The 20,900-nt window shown below is 41.4% G+C and overlaps 1 protein-coding gene across 2 annotated transcripts in view; it reads left to right on the forward strand.

Annotated features, from left to right (window-relative positions):
• The window catches only part of LOC107386892 (CD9 antigen), a 35,552-nt gene extending 15,236 nt beyond the window's left edge, over positions 1–20,316 (forward strand). For both annotated transcript variants that reach the window (XM_015961558.3, XM_015961566.3), the window contains exons 2-8: positions 7,641–7,743; positions 13,843–13,940; positions 15,056–15,130; positions 15,214–15,315; positions 15,392–15,481; positions 15,804–15,887; positions 19,729–20,316. In XM_015961558.3, coding sequence (XP_015817044.1) covers positions 7,641–7,743; positions 13,843–13,940; positions 15,056–15,130; positions 15,214–15,315; positions 15,392–15,481; positions 15,804–15,887; positions 19,729–19,794 — 618 coding nt within the window. In that variant the 3' untranslated portion in view covers positions 19,795–20,316. The remainder of the gene's footprint in view (positions 1–7,640; positions 7,744–13,842; positions 13,941–15,055; positions 15,131–15,213; positions 15,316–15,391; positions 15,482–15,803; positions 15,888–19,728) is intronic.
• The last annotated feature ends 584 nt before the right edge of the window (positions 20,317–20,900 follow it).

Raw genomic sequence — 20,900 nt, forward strand, 5'->3', positions numbered from 1 at the left:
TGCCTTTGCAATAATTCTCTGGTAAAGCTTTAAACGCTACAGTGCCTACATTTAAGAACTAAGAACGGTTGCAACAATTAGTTAATTTCATCCTTATCTTTCTTTATCTATCATCCTTATCCTTACCTTTCCTCAATTGAAATCCGCCGAGTATGGTTGAAACAAAAACAACGTAGCGGCCGCCAAAAAAAGACCAACTTCCTGCCGAGGTCTTTCGCTCGTCGATTTTCCGGTAAAAGTAATGACACGCCATCTTGCTCTCGACACACCAGCTGATGTCTGCAGCCAGGTCCTACTCCTTTTCCTTGACTCGCTCTCTTTCTCTCCATTTCTATTTGACTTAATTACCAATTTATTTCATTAATGTTCTGTTTCTATGTCCCAACTTCGCTGTGCAGTTACCGACCACGTTGTATATGTAGTAAGATTTGGTATGGAGATATGCCCAAAGTTTTTAATTCAATTTATTAAAACATTTTGTCAGGCTTATAAGGGACTCTATTTTGTTTTTTTTAATATATATACTTTTTGCGATTATATATCTATTTTATTTATCTTCTATTTTCCTTTTTTATATAATTTTTCTCTTTTTCCTCTTATTTCTCGTATCCTTTATGACAAAATGTAAAAACAAGGCTGTATATGTTCACGACAAAAACAAATGTATATTCTTTCTTGTAATTTTGTATACTTTAATAAAAATATGAAACAGAAAACTCATCTAACCTGTTGTAGCTGCTGTCTTATGATTAGCTTTGTAATCAAAATGCTGTTGAATGAGTTTCCTATCCGTATCAATAACAGACTGTTGGACAAACGCTTTTACCGTAAAACACCGTAGCTCGGTGGGGAAGAGCTTCCACAGCAGCTGGATAGATATGTTGTCACAGGAGCGTTACGGGGTGAATAAATGTTGATTCTCAGGTCTCGTATATGTTAGAGGTGTGAAACGTCACTAGTCTCATGACTTGATGTCTCGACGCATCACGGTTACCGTATTTCATTAGGATTTTTTTTCATCCATAAAAGATTACATCAGATATTTGCTTTTTGAATAAAATGTATCTGACACAACACGCCATCCCCGTCAGTCACAACCGTCCCTAGGACAATGTGCCAAACATTTTAAACATGTATGAAGATTTAACCAAGTAAAAAAAATCCGTTTCCTCCTCACATCTGAGGCTGTGGGGAAAACGCACCCTGCAGATGCTAAAAAATACTGAAAACCTAGAGGACATGTCCAACTATTTCCTTTAGTTTAGGTTAAAAAAGCCATAATGGGTTCATGTGTTAGTTTTTAATGTCTTTGAGCAGCTTAAGAGTTTAGACATTCATGCCGCAGTTCAAGGGTGTAAGAAATAACACCAAATGGTAGGTTTGACTACTTTCTTTAGTTTGAACCCAGAGGTCTCATTTCAGACATGTTTGAGCCTGACTCAAATTCTGTTTAATGCAGAAAATAATAAAACATTAAAAAAATCCTAAACTTCCAATAATATTTAAGATGTTTGTTTTATTCGGAGCTCATGTTTTTCACATCGGTTTCCATCCGACAGCTCCACAAGCCGGCAGCCGCGCAGCAGACAGGCGCCGCTGCAGTCAGAGATGCGCCGAGCTGCCGCTGAGGGGAGGGGACCGTACTGATAGTCAGAACCCAGCTCCACCAACATGTTGTATTTCAACCAGGCTGTAAACATGTTTATTTCTGCTGTGAAATTGGTATTTTTAACATGGAAGTCAATGAGGATTTGCTCGCTTCTGACACCAGCCCCTAGTGGATGAGGGTGGAACTACAATTTGTCGCTTCCTGTTTTGCTTCATATCCAGACCTGAATTATGCGGGCTTGGGTTGGACCGGACCTAAATATGAGGATGAGCTTAGGATACTTCAGATTTGCAAAAAAAAAAACTTCCTTTTTACCTTTCTGAATCTACCGAATGTGCTGATGGGAGAACATTCTCCTGGTCTTGAATCAAACTGGTTGAAAATCATTTTGAAGGCCACACTTTGGGCACTCTTGCCTAAGTCTAAAAAATGTTTAAACTTTAGGATTTATTTCTTTACTGTGACCGTTTAGTGGTTTAGTAGCTTTCAGATGCAGACTGATCTCACATGAAGGTGTTGCTTTCTGATTCAGCCGCCCCGCCACCTTGTATCATAGAGATTATAATGGCAGATTAGCCTTCAGAACCACTGCTGGGATGTGGTTTGGTTAATCTTAGGTCTCTGGGGCTGAATTGTTTCCTAACAAAGGAATGAATCTGTTTGAATCATGTCTAACCGCTCAGATTTCACACTTTTTGTTCCGTTAATGTTTCTGCTGAGGGTCTTTGTGGTTAACAAGCTGACGTTGTCCGCTAAAGACGTCCCGCCGTGTCCTCTCTAGCGGACCTGTATTGTTCATGGACACAGGGACTCGGTTTCGGTTCATCTCGTTTGTGTTTTCGTGATTAGGGCGGACCGTGTTGTTTCTCTGTGGTCATCCTAGAGATTTGGAAAAACATGTTTTTCTTGCTGCTGGACAGCTGAGAGGTTTCTGCGTTTTTGTGTGAAATGTTGATTTAGTGTCACTTCCTTGTCAGGCTTTAAAAACCATTTGCCTCGTTCCTAATCCAGCTGCCATCACGTCAGGAAGACTGATTGTTGGGTGCGGTTCAGAATATTTGCTTTCCAGCAACATCTGAGGCAAGAAGGATTTGGGTCTATTGACTTTCTCATGCCTGATGTGGAGTTTAACAGGGAGGTAATCAGTCGTTCTTGTTGCCTGTAGGAAATAATCTACTTGCAGGCGAAACAGCTCATTTAGCTGTTTGGTTACGATGACTTTGCTCTGGCTCAGACTGACAAATAGCACTTTAAGGATTTACTTACACGTTAAAGCGGAACAGTGATCATTCAGTTAGAGTTTTGTTTGTTTGAATTTTAAATTCACAAACTGATTCTCCTCATGATATCAAACTTTTAAACTTTGTCAGGAAAAATGATTTACTATGTTTACTTGAAAGCCAAATAAGGCGTTTCAGTTTTTATTGACAGATTTTCAAAGATACCAAAGATTCGACCTACTGGTTAGCCGTGGTTTTTTTTTCTAGAGTCCTGGAACCCCCCAAGGTGCTTTACAACACAATCACTCATTCACCCATGCACACATACATTCACACCCAGGTGGTGATGAGCTACACTGACTGTAGCCACAGCTGCCCTGGGACAGAAATCACAATGTAGCCATCAAAACACTATTCTGCATGTGTGTGTGTGTGTGGGGGGGGGGGGGGGCTGTAAAGACTCTGACACTAGTCAGTGACTCGATGCAATCGGCTGGGTTCCTTTTATAGGAAACTTTTTACTGAACTGTATTGGAATGTTTGTGATTTGGCGCAATATACATAGTCAGTGCGTTTACATGCAGCCAGTAGCCCTTTTAAAACCCGAATATTCACAATAACCTGGTTCCGCAGGTCCGTGTAAACACCGCCAGAAACCTGGATATGCTCATAACCGGGTTTTTAAAAACCCGGTTACAACACCTGGGGTAACCCTTTTCTAACCCGAATGTTTGGTCGTGTAAACGCATATCGGGATATCCCCATCAAAGCGTGTGTTCTGCGCGTGCTCTGTTCGCAAGGAATCTTGGTCTTTTGAGTAGTGAGACGTCTTGTATGCACCAGAACTCCGGAAGTAAACACGTTGGGAGCAACATGGCGAGTCGCGGCACAGCACCACACTTTCAGAGTGACGAGGAAACTAAAGCGCAAACAAACGCGGTCGCTATCTCTTCCGAACTGGGAAACATTTTGTTGTTTTCACGGATACCGGAACGAGAAGAACCGGAAATTACGCATATTGCGTCTGGACGTAGTCCATACATCCTGACGCTAGCCCAACGTCCGCATTTACATCGGGTTATGCAAGTTAGGGGTAACTCTTTCTATTTATGCTTGTAAACGGGTTATTCTGATCAACTCAGAAACCCGAATACCGACCTTAACCCGATCATAACCCAGATATTGGCTGCATGTAAACGTAGTCATTGAATGTATTCCTAGTAGAGACCACTGCAAATGTATTGATTAAACGAGTGTTCCACACCTTTAGAAGTAAAATTCGTATCCTTACCTGATACATTTAAACCTCTAACAACAGAAATCCAGGAGCTGACCGGTGTTGCAGCTCAGTGTTTGTAGTCTTCACTAAACCTGAACAAGCGTATCTCATAACAACTATTTGGCTGGTTTCCCCACTTCTCCCTCCTGTTTCACAGCCTAGCTGTAACCATCGACATATAAATACTGGACAATTCATTTCCATAGGCTCCAATAACACGTTTTTGAGGCTAAATGGGAGGTGGCCACCACCGCCATTTTGACTGTGTCACAGGTTCCGTCAAGCCCAGACAATTCCATAAAAGGGAAGAGAGATGGAGCTGAGGGTGGGGCTGTAAGGCTGGGATCAACTGACAACACCCAGTCGAACTAGCTACAAGCTAACCTGAAGCTAACCCAAAGCTAATGCGGAGGTGGGAGCTAAGCTAACAGAGGTAGCTACCTAGCTACAACCGGAGTTAACTGTGCACAACACCAGAGCTTCTGAGTCAGAGATAAGCCGGGCTGACCGCTGGGTAAAACCGGGTGGAACACAGAGGTCTCCGAGACCTCCACAAGCCGGCAGCCGCACAGCAGACAAGCGCCGCTGCCATCTGAGATGTGCAGAGCTGCCGCTGAGAAGAACCGGGTGGAAAGGTTTCCAACCCAGAGCTCCACAAGCTGGCAGCCCGCGCTGCAGACAGAAGCCGCGATAAGACAAAGATGCGCCGAGTTGCGGGGAGGGGAGAAGAGCTCCACAAGCCGATAGTGGGAACCCAGCTCCACCAACATGTTATATTTCAACCCATTTTCTAAAGTGCAGCATTATGTTAAATGCACTGGGTTTTACCCTATTACATTTAAATGTCATGGTTAAACAGTACATGTTAAAATCTAAGCTCGGCTCGGCAGTGACCTAAAATACATAAATATAATTTTACTTACCGAAAAAAATTAAGTGGAGACTCCTTGGACGCTCTATTAGTGCAATTAATGCCACAGCAAGTCATTTTGTCCAACAATTGCACAAATAATATCCAAAAAGAATGCACACACACAGAGACTCAAAATGCCGGAACAGTTTCCAAGCCAGACCGAGGCTCTACTGAAGCCTTTCCCCGGAGCGCCTTCTAGAGTCCTGGAACCCCCCAAGGTGCTTTACAACACAGTCAGTCATTCACCCATTCACACACACATTCACACACTGGTGGGGATGAACTACAATGTAGCCACAGCTGCCCTGGGGTGCACTGACAGAGGCGAGGCTGCCGAGCACAGGCGCCACCTGTCCCTCCGGCCACCACCAGCAGGCAATGTGGGTTAAGTGTCTTGCCCAAGGACACAATGACAGCGACAGACTGAGCTGGGCTCGAACCTGCAACCTTACGATTACGGGGCGAGCACTTAACTCCTGTGCCACTGTCGCCCCTAATTTTTGGCTTTTAATACACTTAAACAGAAGAGTGAGAAAAAAATTCACCCCCTCAGAGTTGTCATGAGTGTAAACTAGATCATTTAAACAAAAAACATGTTTTGGTACCAGGCTGTAAACATGTTTATTTCTGCTGTGAAATTGGTATTTTTAACATGGGAGTCAATGAGGATTTGCTCGCTTCTGACACCAGCCCCTAGTGGATGAGGGTGGAACTGCAATTTTTGGTACTTCCGGGTTGGCCTCAATTTTTGAGCCCATTGTGGGGGCTTGGCTGTAACCAGATTCAGGATCACTGAACCACAGCAGCAGGAGTTCTCCTGTCTGGTTGAGTCCACATCCAGCTGTTGAGCAATGCTGATGATGTAAGCCTGTCAAGGATGGGAGGTTAACGAAACACTGAGTGACTCAGAGTCCAGGAAACGCTGTTTGTTTGTTTGTTTTAACAGAAAAGGAGATAATTCGGTCTCCATAAGGTGACAGCAACGGGTTGAAAACGTTGATGACCTGTTGTTCCAGTCGGCTGCATGTTCATTGCTTTTTCTCTTTATTTGTTTTGACTTTTCCAGTTCAAAGTCTAACATCAGCAACCTGAAATTCTGGCTCTCGCTTGCATTTTAGTGACTGAGATCATTTTAATCTCATGTTTTTATTCCAGGTAGTGACGAGTAGAGCTGGTTTCTTTGGATGTTTGGTGAAGTTATTCCAAGTCACCTGTTACAGCCGACACAGCATCTTCTAATCCACTCCTACTGGTTTGTCTGGCTGTAGCTCAAGCAGCTGCTAGCATGATGGTGACCAGGTGTTTAATATTATTGGACGGTGAGATTTTTGCCCACTGAGCTTTTAGTTTATAGCCAAATTTAATGGCTTGTACTTGATATAGCGCCTTCTAGAGTCCTGGATCCCTCCCAAGGTGTTTTGCAACACATTCACCCATTCACACCCAAATTTAAAATTTATTTAAAGAGCAAGTCACCCCCTACCAAATTCTTACTCAACTCCCACTTCCTGTTTGAAAAATGCAACAAATGTCGTTGCCTAGCAGACCGAGAGGGCGGAACCACTAACAAATACACACACACACACACACACACACAGGCTCACAACAACATTGTGACATCATATGGTACCCGCTAACGTTCTAGGGCACTTCTTAGCCAATAGCGATGGCAGATTTAAATTCAAATGCAGTTCAGAGTTGTTACCTGACAACGGCACAACACTGACAGTTTTAGACAGAAAATTAAAATTTTAACTAAAATGCACTGAAGTGCAAAACTATTGACTACACGTGACTGCAGCACGATTAGACACACATTTATATAGTTTATCAGAAAAAAAAGTTGATTTGGGCTCTTTAAAAACAAATTCATAAAACTAATTTACCAGAACTTAACTGGCTAAAGCTAACATCTGACGTTGAATGAAATGTAACCCAGAGTCACGACGCTTTTAACATCTCATAAAGTAGAAGAGAGTAGAAGAAACCTTTACTAACCCACACCTGGGAAATTTCGACATTCAATGCATTGAAAAAATTTGAAATGGTGTGCATTAAGTAGTAGCCTACTCTGAATACTACCAAAACATTTTTGTACTTAACGATGAATCAACCCCGTGGGCTTCTAGAGGTTTAGACGGACTTTTCTGTTTTTATTTTTTTCCATCTGATCTCTTGCTCTGACATTTTTGCGATCTTTGCTAACGGGATTACGATTTGATTGGGTCATTTTAATGGGAGGTCACACAGCATTCGGCTATGTCAAAGATTTGTTCAATTCAGATTATCCAAAAGTGATGGGCCGCATCACCAAGCAGCTTTAGCAGCCTAAAGATGAACCTTTAAGCCTGGTGAAGAAGTGACCTCATTGGAACTTGTAACAAACAGATTTTAGTGAAGTGTTGTAGTGTATTTTTGTATTCTGACTTTAATCTCATTTAGCTGCCGGTTTAAATATTTGTTTCTATAACTTCTACCCGTCGTATTGGTTGGTAAGGTGGTCCATCCAGGATTAGAGTTGGAGACTGAACCATCTCTGGAACAACTCAAACCTGTGAGAGCGTTGGTGTGTTAACGGTCCTGCAGCGAGGGTAAAAGGGTTTCCTTTTGTCGTTGTAGCTTGCAGGTACTGCAGTTCTCGCTGTGGGACTCTGGCTGAGGTTCGACTCCAGGACTAAAGGACTGTTTGAAGGAGAGGACTCTCCCTCCGTCTTCTTCACTGGTAAGAGAGGGATCTTGTATTTGCTAAAAGGTTTCAGCTACAGGAAGTCAGATCTGTTTTACAGCCCTGATTTGTTTTCATGCAAACAAAATTCTGTGAATCTTATCCAGGGGCACCTCCAGAAACTTTTGGTAGGGGTAGCCATGGCCACCCGTGGCCACCCCTTGGGGGCGCCCTTGATCTTATCAAATCTGAACTGGCACAGGATTTAGTGAAGGATCAAACTGTTTTCATGATTGAACTAAAAGAAAATGTAGAATTTAATTAATCAGACTTGTTTACATTTTCCCACCTCGTCCGCTTGACATGAGATTCCTGCTGTAGTTTTAGTCATCTGCTGAAACAGGAAGTGGTTTTGTACCTTAGAGCTTTTATTTCCTGTAACCAATCTTCCTGTTAAAAATGCATCACAAACGATAATTTGACTTGTTTCATATTTCTGTTTTGTAGTTGGTTGGTTTGTCGTAGAAATTGTGAGGATAGTGTTATGCTGTTTAATCTGTCTGAGTTATGTCTATTGGGGATTCTATGAGCATAATAAGAGTTTTATTAACAAAATAGGATTTTTCATTTCACTTTGATTCTCTTTATTTAACAGAGACATGGCTGTCCAGCATAGTACAAAAGGGAACTGATCAAGAGTTTATAGCTAGTGCTAATTTACAACTCCTGTCCCTGGATGGAGTTCAACAACAAGTAAATAACGTATGTAGCGCTAAATACAACCATAAACAGTTGACCAAAGAATAAAGAGATACTCATAACTAAGCTGAAATCCAAAACAGGAGATGCATTTTAAAAACTACTCATTTACATCAATAATAAAAATAAGTAAACAAAATGTCTTTTACAATATTACAAGCAATTAATCTACAATGGTAAATAAAATAGGTAGTGTCCTGAACTAAGGCCAGTAGCCTGGCCTGCCAGACTCGTCCTCTGTTTAATTCTATACCGTGCTTCCGGCCTGGCAGGCCAGGCAAGGCCGGAACAGAAGACCTTATAAAAACTGCAGCTTACACAAATAACTCGGTCAGAGATATATTATTAAGTGGCTAATGACTATAGGTGGGTACAGTTTCCTCCATTTTTCAGTCGCAGTTTAACTAGAGGTGAAGTTAGTTAGAACAGACAGATTCTTCAGCTCAGATGGTAATTGAAAAACGTGATCTGCAAATTCTGATCAATGCCTTTCAGAGCAGATCAAACCAGCTGGCTGTCGCTGAACGGAGCGTTGCGTCGCGTTGCTCCTCCCTCCCTTCTCTCACACTGTGCCAGCTAGCAGCAACTAAAATGTAAACAAGCACGTCTGCTGAACTTTTCCCCTGGGATAACTGATGTAAAGTTTTCATCCTACAACAGAAATACAGCGCGAAGGAAGCGCGTTATTTAATAAGAGTTTTAGAGAAGAAACTCCGGGTGGTGTGAGGTGAGTTTTTAAGGCGCTAATAACCTGTGAAATAATTAAAGACATCATGCTAGATCAGCAGCCTGTGATGACGGTTCTGCTCACTACAGGAGCCGCTTCAGATATTAAACAAATAAAAATAATAATATTCCGAAATTTTATCGAACCGAGCTTTTCAAAACATCGAACCGATTTTAGCGTACCGTCCTCCCCCAACCCAGAGTACGAGTTCAAAGGCATTCTTTTAAATGTCGGTTTAATAAGACCAGCAACCTATGACTCATAAAAAAACACCACCAGTAATTCTGTGAGCGGCTGTATTTCAAAGCATCAACGCTCCTAAAAATACTTGAATTGTTCTTTCACTCTCTCTGCTCGGACGCCCAACCTTCTGCAGGAGATTTTCTGTTTTCAGCTCTATCGACTCTAGTCTGCCCTCTGCTGATCTGAACTGATACCTGCAGTCTCCTGAAATGTGATCTCTAGATGTTTTAGGTTTTATATTTTTTAAAGTTTGATCGTATTAGTCCTGATTTAATTTTGACCAAAGTAATCGTGATTATGATTTTGTTCCTGTCATCAGTCAGCCCTGATTAAACGTGTAAAGTTCCTGTTGATCCCGGAAAAATCACTGTGCTGTTGAAGGCTGAGTTTTTCTGCTACTTCCAGGACCCTCATCTAGCTCAGATGAGCATGCCATCCTCCCATAAACAAAGATCTCACCTCCAGATTTTCTCCAGAGCTCCAAGATGCTACAGCTTAGATGGAAAGTATTCAGCCTAAATGGAAAGTATTCAGAGGTGGTCTGGAGCTCTCTTCACCAGTGATTCTCCCAGGAACTGACTAACAGATGAAGTATAAACACTGGTTTTCAAATTTGGTTCATTCTTCAGGGATTCTGTCACAGATGCAGCCGCTGGACTGGAAATGCTCTTACAAAGTTATGAAAGCTGGAAAAAGTAAAGTGGGTGGAGCAACATGAGGTCACTTGAACCAAGTTGAAGATGACCTTGTTGTCCTTCACCTCCCTGTCCCTTTTGTTTCAATAAAACTCTACCAGCAGCACAGCTGGAGTTTAACGTGGTGCATGTTGGAGCTGAAGCAGCTGATCACAGAAGCTGGGCGTTTAAAGGGCAGCTGAGGCCAGCGGTGGCCCACGGCGAGGCGGTTCCTCCAGCCCGGCAGAACCCTCCACACACTGCTGTCATTCATCTGTGCGGGACAGCCGACTCTTTGTTCACAGATTTCTGAGGTCTTGGTGGAACCGTCACAGAAAGGCTGACTGGCTCCACTCGCCTTCTTGTTTTTCGCCTCCACCAGGCTGATAAGAGACGTGGGCAGCGAGGCAACGGAGGACGGCTTTGAAACGACAAACATCTTAATAACAGCCTTGGTATCTGTGAAGAGCTGGTGGGTTTTGGTTTCTTTGTCCGTTTTAAGGATTCATCCACATGAAAGACTCACGAGACCAATAAAAACATCAAATCATCTGAGACTGCGGTTTGGAAATCTCTTCCTGTTAAAACTATGTTTATGTATTTAGCAGACGCTTTTGTTCAAAGCGACTTACAAGTGATAATCGGCATTTTGCCCTTGAGGCTAACAACAACAATAACAACAACAACATTGACATCAGTCATGGAGAGGAGGGAACAAGGAGTGGACAGTAGAGAGGGGGGATGGGTGCAGGGAAGGTGCTAGTTAAGAAGATGCTCTCTGAAGAGCAGAGTCTTCAGGAGTTTCTTGATAATTGAAAAGGAAGCCCCTGTTCTGGTCGTGCTTGGAAGGTCATTCCACATTTGTGGAACGATGCATGAGAAAAGTCTGGATTGTCCTGAGTGTGGTGTAGGCACTGCTAGCCGACAATCCTGTGATGACCGGAGCGGCCGGGCCGAGACGTAAGCCTTTGCAAGAGGATTCAGGTAGATGGGAGCCGTACCGTCTCGGACTTTGTATGCTAGTGTTAGCAATTTGAATTTGATGCGTGGAGCTAGCGGTAGCCAGTGGAGCTCAATGAACAGAGGGGTGACATGTGCTCTTTCACTACCACTACCACAAAGATGTGTGACTCCTCTCAAACCAGCTGTGACACAATAAGCAAACATCTCCTGTAAACTGACAGCTTGATGGGAAATTATGATGCATCCTGTGAATGACTCGCCTGAGTTTCTGCTTCATGATGACTTCCTGCATCTGGATGGGTGGGATGATCCAAACACGCCAGAACGACACTGACTGATGTACTTTATGGGTCATTTTACAGCAGGAGATGTTTGAGTGCACTCCCTTATATGGTCGTGGAATCCTAGATTTTTTCTTTAGTTCAATGGGATTTAAACTTGAAACCACCAGAGTAGCAAATGTATCTCTGTCCTTAGTCCGTCTTAAGCAGGGGTCTGCAGCTTATGGTTCTGAAGCTGTTAGTGGGACCTTCTACAAAGGCTTCTAATAGCTAGACTCAGGCCTAATCACAATCATTGTTCTCCTTGTCCTCAGTGTTGCAATTCACAGTATGTCACTTCACCCTACTGAAAAGGTTATGCGTTAGGTATCTCTCACATTAACCTGGTTTAAATCCTACCTTACCAACAGAACTCAGTTCATTCAGGTGGACACATGTACCTCTGCTCCCACTCATGTAGTATCTGGGGTTCCTCAAGGTTTGGTCCTTGGCCCCTTGCTGTTTGTCATTTTTCTGCTCCCTTTGGGTGTCGTTGTTTGTAAATGGAATATAAACTTTCATTGTTACACAGATGACACTCAGTTATACATCTCAACTTCACCAGCTGCACGGCTTCCACATGGAGCTCACTTACTGATTGCCTTGTTGAGATTAAGTCCTGGTTCTCTTCTAACGTCTTGCAATTGAACTCCAGTAAAACCGAGGTGCTTCTCATGAGCAGGAAATCTAATAATAATATTAGCGAAGGCATCAAGGTTCTCAGTATTAATAGACAACACTTCAGTTACCTGTTCGAATCAGATAAAAAGCCTTGGTGTAATTCTGGACGGCACGTTGTCTTTCTGATCCCACATCAGTTGTGTCACTTGAGCAGCTTACTTCCACCTGCCAAATATTAACCGCCTGGGTCCATTTCTGTCAAATCACTCTACTGCTATTTTAGTCAACAGTTTGGTCACCTCCTGCCTGGACTATTGCAACTCACTTCTTTGGTCTGCCCCAGAAGTTACTACATAACTTCAACTGGTTCAAAATTCAGCTGCTTGTATGATCACCAAAACACTCTACTCTGATCACATCACCCCTGTTATTCAGCAGCTTCACTGGCTGCCAATAAAGTTCAGGGTCCACTACAAAGTTGTAGTCCTTACCTATAAGGCCATTCATAATCTTGCCCCCTTTTATCCCTCACAGCTCCTACGAGTCACTACACCCACTCACATGCTCAGATCCTCTGCTTCCATTAACTTAACTAATCCACCAGCACGACTTGTCACAATGGAATACCGAGCATTTAGCAGATCAGCCCCTTCCCTATCACTTCCCTCATTACCTGCTCACCTTAGGAACATGACTTAGCCTTCACCAATTTCAGGTTAATCGCAAAACTCATCTGTTCAAAATAGCTTATTCACTGTAACTGTTACTGGTGTTTTATTTTACCCTGATTGTGCAGTGACCTTGACTTTTTTGAAAGACACTTCAAATAAAATGTATTATTATTATCATTTATCCTACAGAAAAATAAATTACATAACAGAGTCTCTAAAGTAGGAAAAAGAAAACCATACTAAAACACTGAGCATTCAACAAAAAAGTGAAAAGAAATAACTAAAAATAAAAGATAAAAATACTGCCACAGCACAACTGCACTATGAACAATCAAAGTCTCTACCAAAAACAGAAAATCAAAAACAACCACAAGTAGGCATAACATGTTCATACACTGCAGATCTAAACAAGCTAAAAGAGGCCATTGACCTTAGCGACACTGGTAAGTTATTCCAATCCACTTAACGCCAAATACTTTCTCTCCAACTGTATCTCAGTGCTCTTATGTGTTTACAGCCAGTTTAGTCCTCGAGTTTGAGAATTAGTGACTGAATGAAAAACAAATGTCTTTTTTTATTTGTCAGGTTTACGGTTATTATCTGAAACCTTGTGATACTGTATTTGGGCCATATAACCCACCTGCAGTTTTAACCAGTGTTAACATCAAAAGTAACAGAACATCAGTGGTGTTGACGAACAGACTAGCTTTATGCAAGGTTTTGGTGTGCAGGTTCTTCAAGTTGCTCAAATAATACAAAACTCGCATTACAGTAGAGGATAAATGAGTCAAGGACCAATCGTCTCATAAAAATATTGGATGTGAGCAGAAAACATTTTAATAGATAATTTAATGCTATTTTGTCAAAACAAGAACACAAACGAGCACAATGTGACAGATCTGTTGGATCTAAACCCAACCCAGCTCCCCACGCATATGCAGGTGGCTGTTTGGGTACTGAATACTTTAACAACGAGCTCACAGAGAAAATAATCCTACCTGGTAATCCGGAACCTGAATGTTTGACTAAAAGCTGCTGCTATTCGCCAGATTCTATTGCAGACGAATTTCTCGCTCACGGCTGACACCTGACGTAGTTTCTAATCTGGAAGCTCATCCAGAGTCTCTTGCTCATCTGTAATCTCTGTTCTTGATGCATGTTTTATATTTTTGTTCCAGGAGTGTACATTCTGATCGCTGCGGGGGCTCTGATGATGGTGGTTGGGTTCCTGGGATGCTGTGGAGCCATCAAAGAATCGCCTTGCTTGCTGGGGCTGGTGAGTCATTCTTTCAGGGTTTTCATCATGCCGTGATTCCATTTGTACCGACCCCGCTGGCATGACTCAGATTAGGGCTGGACGATATAGATCAATATTAATAATTATTGAAAACTATATAAAAAATGTAGAAAATATATTTTAAGTGCAGCCCTAGACATTTTATGTAATAACTGTATGATAAAACAAGTTGGTTGTGTTATCAGACTTAGTTTTTATTGATTCTTTGAAAACTTTGCAAACCACCGTTGTTTGTTTTTTGTTAGACTTGTAAGAATGACAATGTTGCCACGCTGGTGAACTACTGTAACATTTTTGGGACAATTTCTTCCACCTCTCATTGTTGCAACATCTTGTTTAAGTCCCATTTCTGTCTGTTTAGCTCTGAGAGGGTAGGGCTTGGTGATGAAGTGTGTTTGGGTCTGTGTTTTTGATTGGTTGGGTGTAAGTAATGACTCTAGTAGGAAGCTACCCGATAGGCTTTAATGAAAATAGGAAACTTTTATTAAAGTTTTATTGATCCATTTTTTTCTTCTATTGAACCACACGTCTATCGATGGATATATATATTGTTATTGAGCTATTGTCCAGCACCAACTCAGATTGATTTGGTTGGACAGCATTTCCATCAGCACCAAGTCTGTTGTTGCTGCAGACTATTCAGTAGGTGCTTCAACATGGTTCCAAGCGTTCCAGGGCGGGCCAAAACTGTGAGGTCAGCACCTGTCTGTCATTGATTGGCTTGGGCAGTCAAGCAACAAGATGGGTCTTCCTGTCTCCCTCACTACCTCTACCATAATGTACAACATTAAATCCACTTTCCACCGGAGGTTTTATTATTCATTCAAAAGCCTGAGTTGTTTGTTTGACTCGGAAAAAACCAGAAGACTCAACTTTTTGCTGATCAATAGCATTCTGTTAGTTCAACATCTGAAACTCTAGATGTGATCTGCATGTTCTCACCTTGACGCATTGCTGTCAGAGAATGGATTGTAAAAGAGCAATCGGTCACATCACGACTCCGAGTTGGCCAATGGGGTGATTTGTTTCCTGTGCAATACCATAAGCAACCAGCAGGTAGATGCAGCATATAAAACAGTTCTTTTATTCTTTAGTTCTTCCTCTTCCTGCTCGTCATCTTCGCTGTGGAAGTGGCTGCAGGGATCTGGGGCTTCTCCAACCGGGAAACGGTACAACTAAACCAGTGAAACATAACAGAACGCAATAAAATCATATCTGCAGGTGTTTAGTAATGTTCCACTAATCTCTGCAGGTGGTGGAGGATGTCACAGAGTTTTATAAGCAGACCTACGACAACTACAAAACTACAAAACAGGAAGCACTGAAGGAGACCCTCCGCCTCATCCACTTTGGAGTGAGAACCTTCATCAAGCCAACTAACACATCAAGATCCTTCCTATCATTCTGACATCTGGTTTTTCTCCTCAAAGCTGGACTGCTGTGGTCCCACAGGAACTGTGATTGATTCCATCAAAGACATCTGTCCGAAGCAGGAAGGACTGGAGATCATTGTCACAAAGGTAACGCAGCATCCATATGCACACCAGTGTTCTCTGAACGTGCAATTTAGGTAGAAGAAAGCAACATATTATGTATTCTGACTAATACAACATTTTAATTATATATTTTTTACATTTTTGAATAGACTGGAATATAAAATTTAACGAATCGCTGTGACTTTCATTAGTTTGATTAAAACGTTTAAATGTCAAATATAATAAGGTCACAAGATTACACAAACCAGTTAGTTTTGCCTTTACTAAAAATAAGATGAGTACTAATGTTAGTCAGTTTTATCATGTTATGACTCGCACAGTTCATGGTTTATTTATCTTTTGGCAGAGCTGCCCCAAAGCCATCGACGAGGTGTTCAACAACAAGCTGCACATTATTGGTGGAGTTGGAATCGGTATCGGAGTCATCATGGTGAGTTTAGTACAAACGGTACTTTGAGGACATTTTTATCAAACCAGTAAGCCGGTAGTAAGTTAGTTTCTACCCTTTGAATGCAATCATTTAAGATATTTTCGATGCAAATGGATATAAATATGATGTAATGTAAAGCAGGGGTGGACTGGCCTATCTGGCATTCTGGCACTGCCTTGGTGGGCCGCTTGCCCAGCTTGGGACGACGCAACTCCGTCACCCCATTCGACGGAACAGAGATGGCCTCTGATGACTTATGTAGCGTTCAGGATAAAGAGAGCTAACTAATGCTAGCTAGCGTTTAGCTTAGTACAAACTAAAGGTGGAAACATTTGCTTATTTAGTCATTCAGCTCTTTCAACCAATGCTGCATTTCCCTGGATCCACTGATTACAGTGCTCAGCATAAATGAGTACACCCCCTTTAAAACAAGGTGGCGACATATTGCAACATCAACTTTTTTTCCATTCCTCAACAAAAGCTTCTATTAGAGGCTGGATGCTGGATGGAGAGTGATGCTCAACCTGCTGCTTCAGAATTATCCACAGGTGTTGGATTGGGTTCAGATCAGGAGACAGACTTGATCATTCATTCACCTTCACCCTGTTCTTCTGCAGAAATGCAACATTAGCTTTAGATGTGTGTTTTGGATCACTGTCATGTTGGAAAAGTGCATGACGACCACGTGCTCCTCCTTCAGTATACAGGTGCTGGCCAGTAAATTAGAATATCATCAAAAGGTTGAAAATATTTCAGTAATTCCATTCAAAACGTGAAACTTGTACATTATATTCATGCAATGCACACAGACCAATGTATTTCCGATGTTTATTACGTTTAATTTTGATATTTATAGGTGACAACCAATGAAAACATCAAATCTGGTATCTCAGAAAATTAGAATATTCTAAAGGCCAATGAAAAAATGTTTGTTTCTCTAATGTTGGCCAACTGAAAAGAATGAACATGAAAAGAATGTGCATGTATAGCACTCAATACTTAGTCGGGGCTCCTTTTGCCTCAATAACTGCAGTAATGCGGCGTGGCATGGACTCGATCAGTCTGTGGCACTGCTCAGGTGTTATGAGAGCCCAGGTTGCTCTGATAGTCGTCTTCAGCTCCTCTGCATTGTTGGGTCTAGCGTATTGCATCCTCCGCTTCACAATACCCCATAGATTTTCTATGGGGTTAAGGTCAGGCGAGTTTGCTGGCCAATCAAGGACAGGGATACCATGGTCCTTGAACCAGGTGCTGGTGGTTTTGGCACTGTGTGCAGGTGCCAAGTCCTGTTGAAAGGTGAAGTCTGCATCCCCATAAAGTTGGTCAGCAGCAGGAAGCATGAAGTGCTCTAAAACTTCCTGGTAGACGGCTGCATTGACCCTGGACCTCAGGAAACAGAGTGGGCCAACACCGGCAGATGACATGGCACCCCACACCATCACTGACGGTGGAAACTTTACACTGGACCTCATGCAACGTGGATTCTGTGCTTCTCCGCTCTTCCTCCAGACTCTGGGTCCTTGATTTCCAAAGGAAATGCAGAACTTGCTTTCATCAGAAAACATAACTTTGGACCACTCAGCATCAGTCCAGTCCTTTTTGTCCTTGGCCCAGGCGAGACGCTTCTTGCGCTGTTTCATGTTCAAGAGTGGCTTGACACACGGAATGCGACACCTGAATCCCATGTCTTTCATGAGTCTCCTCGTGGTGGTTCTTGAAGCGCTGACTCCAGCTGCAGTCCACTCTTTGTGGATCTCCCCCACATTTTTGAATGGGTTTGTCGTCACAATTCTCTGCAGGGTGCGGTTATCCCTAGAGCTTGTACACTTTTTTCTACCACATTTTTTCCGTCCCTTCGCCTGTCTGTTAATGTGCTTGGACACAGAGCTCTGCGAACAGCCAGCTTCTTTAGCAATCACCTTTTGTGTCTTGCCCTCCTTGTGCAAGGTGTCAATGATTGTCTTTTGGACAGCTGTTAAGTCAGAAGTCTTCCCCATGATTGTGGTGCCTTCAAAACAAGACTGAGGGACCTTTTAAAGGCCTTTGCAGGTGTTTTGAGTAAATCAGCTGATTAGAGTGGCAGCAGGTGTCTTCTATATTCAGCCTTTTCAGAATATTCTAATTTTTTGAGATACCAAATTTGGAGTTTTCATTAGTTGTCACTTATGAATATCAAATTTAAATGTAATGAACATTGGAAATACATTGGTCTGTGTGCATTGCATGAATATAATGTACAAGTTTCACGTTTTGAATGGAATTACTGAAATATTTTCAACCTTTTGATGATATTCTAATTTACTGGCCAGCACCTGTAGAGCAGTACATTGTTGACTAAGGACACCGCCACCACCATGTTTCACTGTAGGCGCCATGCTTTTCTCTTTGAAATCCCCACCTTTACAATGCCATACAGTTTTTAAACAGTTAATTCCAAAAACAGATATTTGTCTCATCACTCAAGAGTCCCAGTAGTCTTCATCTCTTTCAGCATGGGCCCTAGCAAATCCTAGGAGTGCTTTTTTGTGCACGGGCTTTAGAAGAGGCTTCCTTCATGGACGATACCCATGCATGCTATTCCTCTGCAGTGTGCGCCGTACGGTGTCACGGGAAACACTCACTCCAGCTTGGCTTTCTACTGCTTTAGCTAACTGCAGTGAACTCGCATGATTTTCTTCAACCCTTCTCATCAGAAGACGCACCAGTCGAGATTTGAACTTCTGTGGACGGCCTGGACGTGTCTGTAATATGGTTGCTCTTCCATCTTTCTTAAATGTTTGGATGCATTTAGCTACAGTATTGACTGATATGTAACAAGCTTTGCTGATCTTCTTGTAGCTCTCATCTTTCTGTGTAAAGAAATTATTACCTTTCTCAGATGTTGTGACATTTCTCTTCCATGTGGAGCTGTTGCTGACAGCATGAAATGGGAAGGGCTTTTATTTGTTAAGTAATGCACTTTTATAGTCACCTGCTGCTGGACACCTCTTAAAAGAATCATTAGACTCACCTGTGGTTGAATGCCTGTTATTTTGTAGTCTTAAGTGTGGTTTTTCTCCTAAGACTATAATTGGAGTGTACTTATTTTTGCAACACACTCACAGACTGTCTTATCTTTTTGTTCTTGTATAAATAAACTCAGGGCAGATTCTCTTGGTAGTTGCTTGAGCTTCTGCCCCTGATTGCAATCGGTGACTTGTCTGCTTAATCATCTCCTTCCTCTTAGCTGCAGGTATTGGGTTATTGATAAAATCCATAACAGTGAGGAAAATCACTTTTTGTGTGGGAAAATGAACAAATGTTCACAGTCAATGGCCCACCTTTGTGGGTATTTTGTAGTTTGGTATCTCATAGAAAATGTTGATTCTGAGAGGAAACTAAAGGTTTTCTGACAATGTAGTGGGGTGTACTCATTTATGCTGAGCACTCTACCACTTATTCATTTTCCTTTTCCTCAGTTTTTTATACCTCCCAATTTTATATATATTTTTATTTAAGTTTTTGTGAAGCACCTCGTGATTTTTATCTTGAGACGCACTGTATAAAAGATTGTTTCTTCTTGTGTCTTAATATAGCTAACTTTTTTGCTTTTGTTTTTGTAAAAAATATTAACTGGTTTACTTTTTGTTTTGCTTTTCCAAGTCCTTTTTGTTTTATTACTTTGTAAAATGTGCTAATTTGGCTAAAATAATTAGCTTTTTCTCTTGGTAAAGATTTGAATGGGTAAAAATTTAATTTGGAAATGAAAAAGCAACACAAACTGCTCTGAGAAGTAACATTTTTTTTCACATCAAATCGCTTTATAAATGATTAAAATGTCCCTGCCTCTTTGTCTCTGCAGATCTTTGGGATGATCTTCAGCATGATTCTTTGTTGTGCCATCAAGAGGTCCAGAGACTTTGTGTAAACTCTCACAAAAACATGTCCTCACTTTTCTGCCGCTTTAGTTTAGACTGATTTAAACACAAAAATGACCATTGGTGTGCCGCTTGAATTTCTGCAGGATGACCACAGAACTCTGAGGCAGAATGGAGCCTCTGCATATTTAACAGTTTCACTATGTTGTGTCCACAATAAATCAGCAATGTCCACAGTAAAAGAGGACTAAACTTTTCTATTTATTATTCAAATTCAAATTAAAGAACTTTTTATGCAGAATGTTTATTGCAGAAGTAAATGAATATTTAGGACTCTACTGCTCTCTGATGGATACTTCTGCCATTTTCTTTATTGTTATTATTCACTCATGTTTTGTTTACGAAATGCACTAACGGTTTATGAAATGAAGTTAGTTTATTTGCAGCTAACAGTTTTATTTTGATATTACATAATAGAAGCTTTGATTTTTATAAAGTACTGGAATTTTATGCAAATATAATGGCAATTCAAATGTCTTTAAATTAAATAATAAACATTGATTTGTGTTGAAGTCTTTGCTTGTTTGTTTTAATGAAATAGTTTAGTTTAAATTTTAAATGGCGGGTTTGGATTACAGTTTATAAAATTGCAAAACTAAAATGGACTTTGAAAAACTATTTTTTAACTAACAAATTCCTAAGTCCATTTTTGGTTCTTTTGAAAACACAGGAAAGGATTTTATTTACCTTGCTAACGTTTCGTTTGCCGACTGCAAAAGCTCTGAGGATGTTTTGCAGTCGGCAAACGAAACGTTAGCAAGGTAAAGAAAAACCTTTCCTGTGTTTTAAAAAGAACCAAAAATGGAATTAGAAACTAAACACAGTAAGAACACACCAAAGATGTTTAACAAATTCCTTTTTAGGATGATCCGAAAACATTTTGAGATTAAGGACGTGTCCAACATAAATTCTTAAAATATAGATTTAATCTTATTTTTTTATGTGAAACACATAATGAGGCTTGATTATGTATGAAGTGATGTTCAAGGCATCGCTGACAGTCCGTACCACGTGACCGATTCAGTAACTGGCTCGCAGGATCCCGCGGGACAGAAAAACACGGTGTATTGCACTAAAGTACTTTTACTCTGTAATA

Source organism: Nothobranchius furzeri, chromosome 1, assembly GCF_043380555.1.
Source record: "Nothobranchius furzeri strain GRZ-AD chromosome 1, NfurGRZ-RIMD1, whole genome shotgun sequence".
NCBI lineage: Eukaryota > Metazoa > Chordata > Actinopteri > Cyprinodontiformes > Nothobranchiidae > Nothobranchius > Nothobranchius furzeri.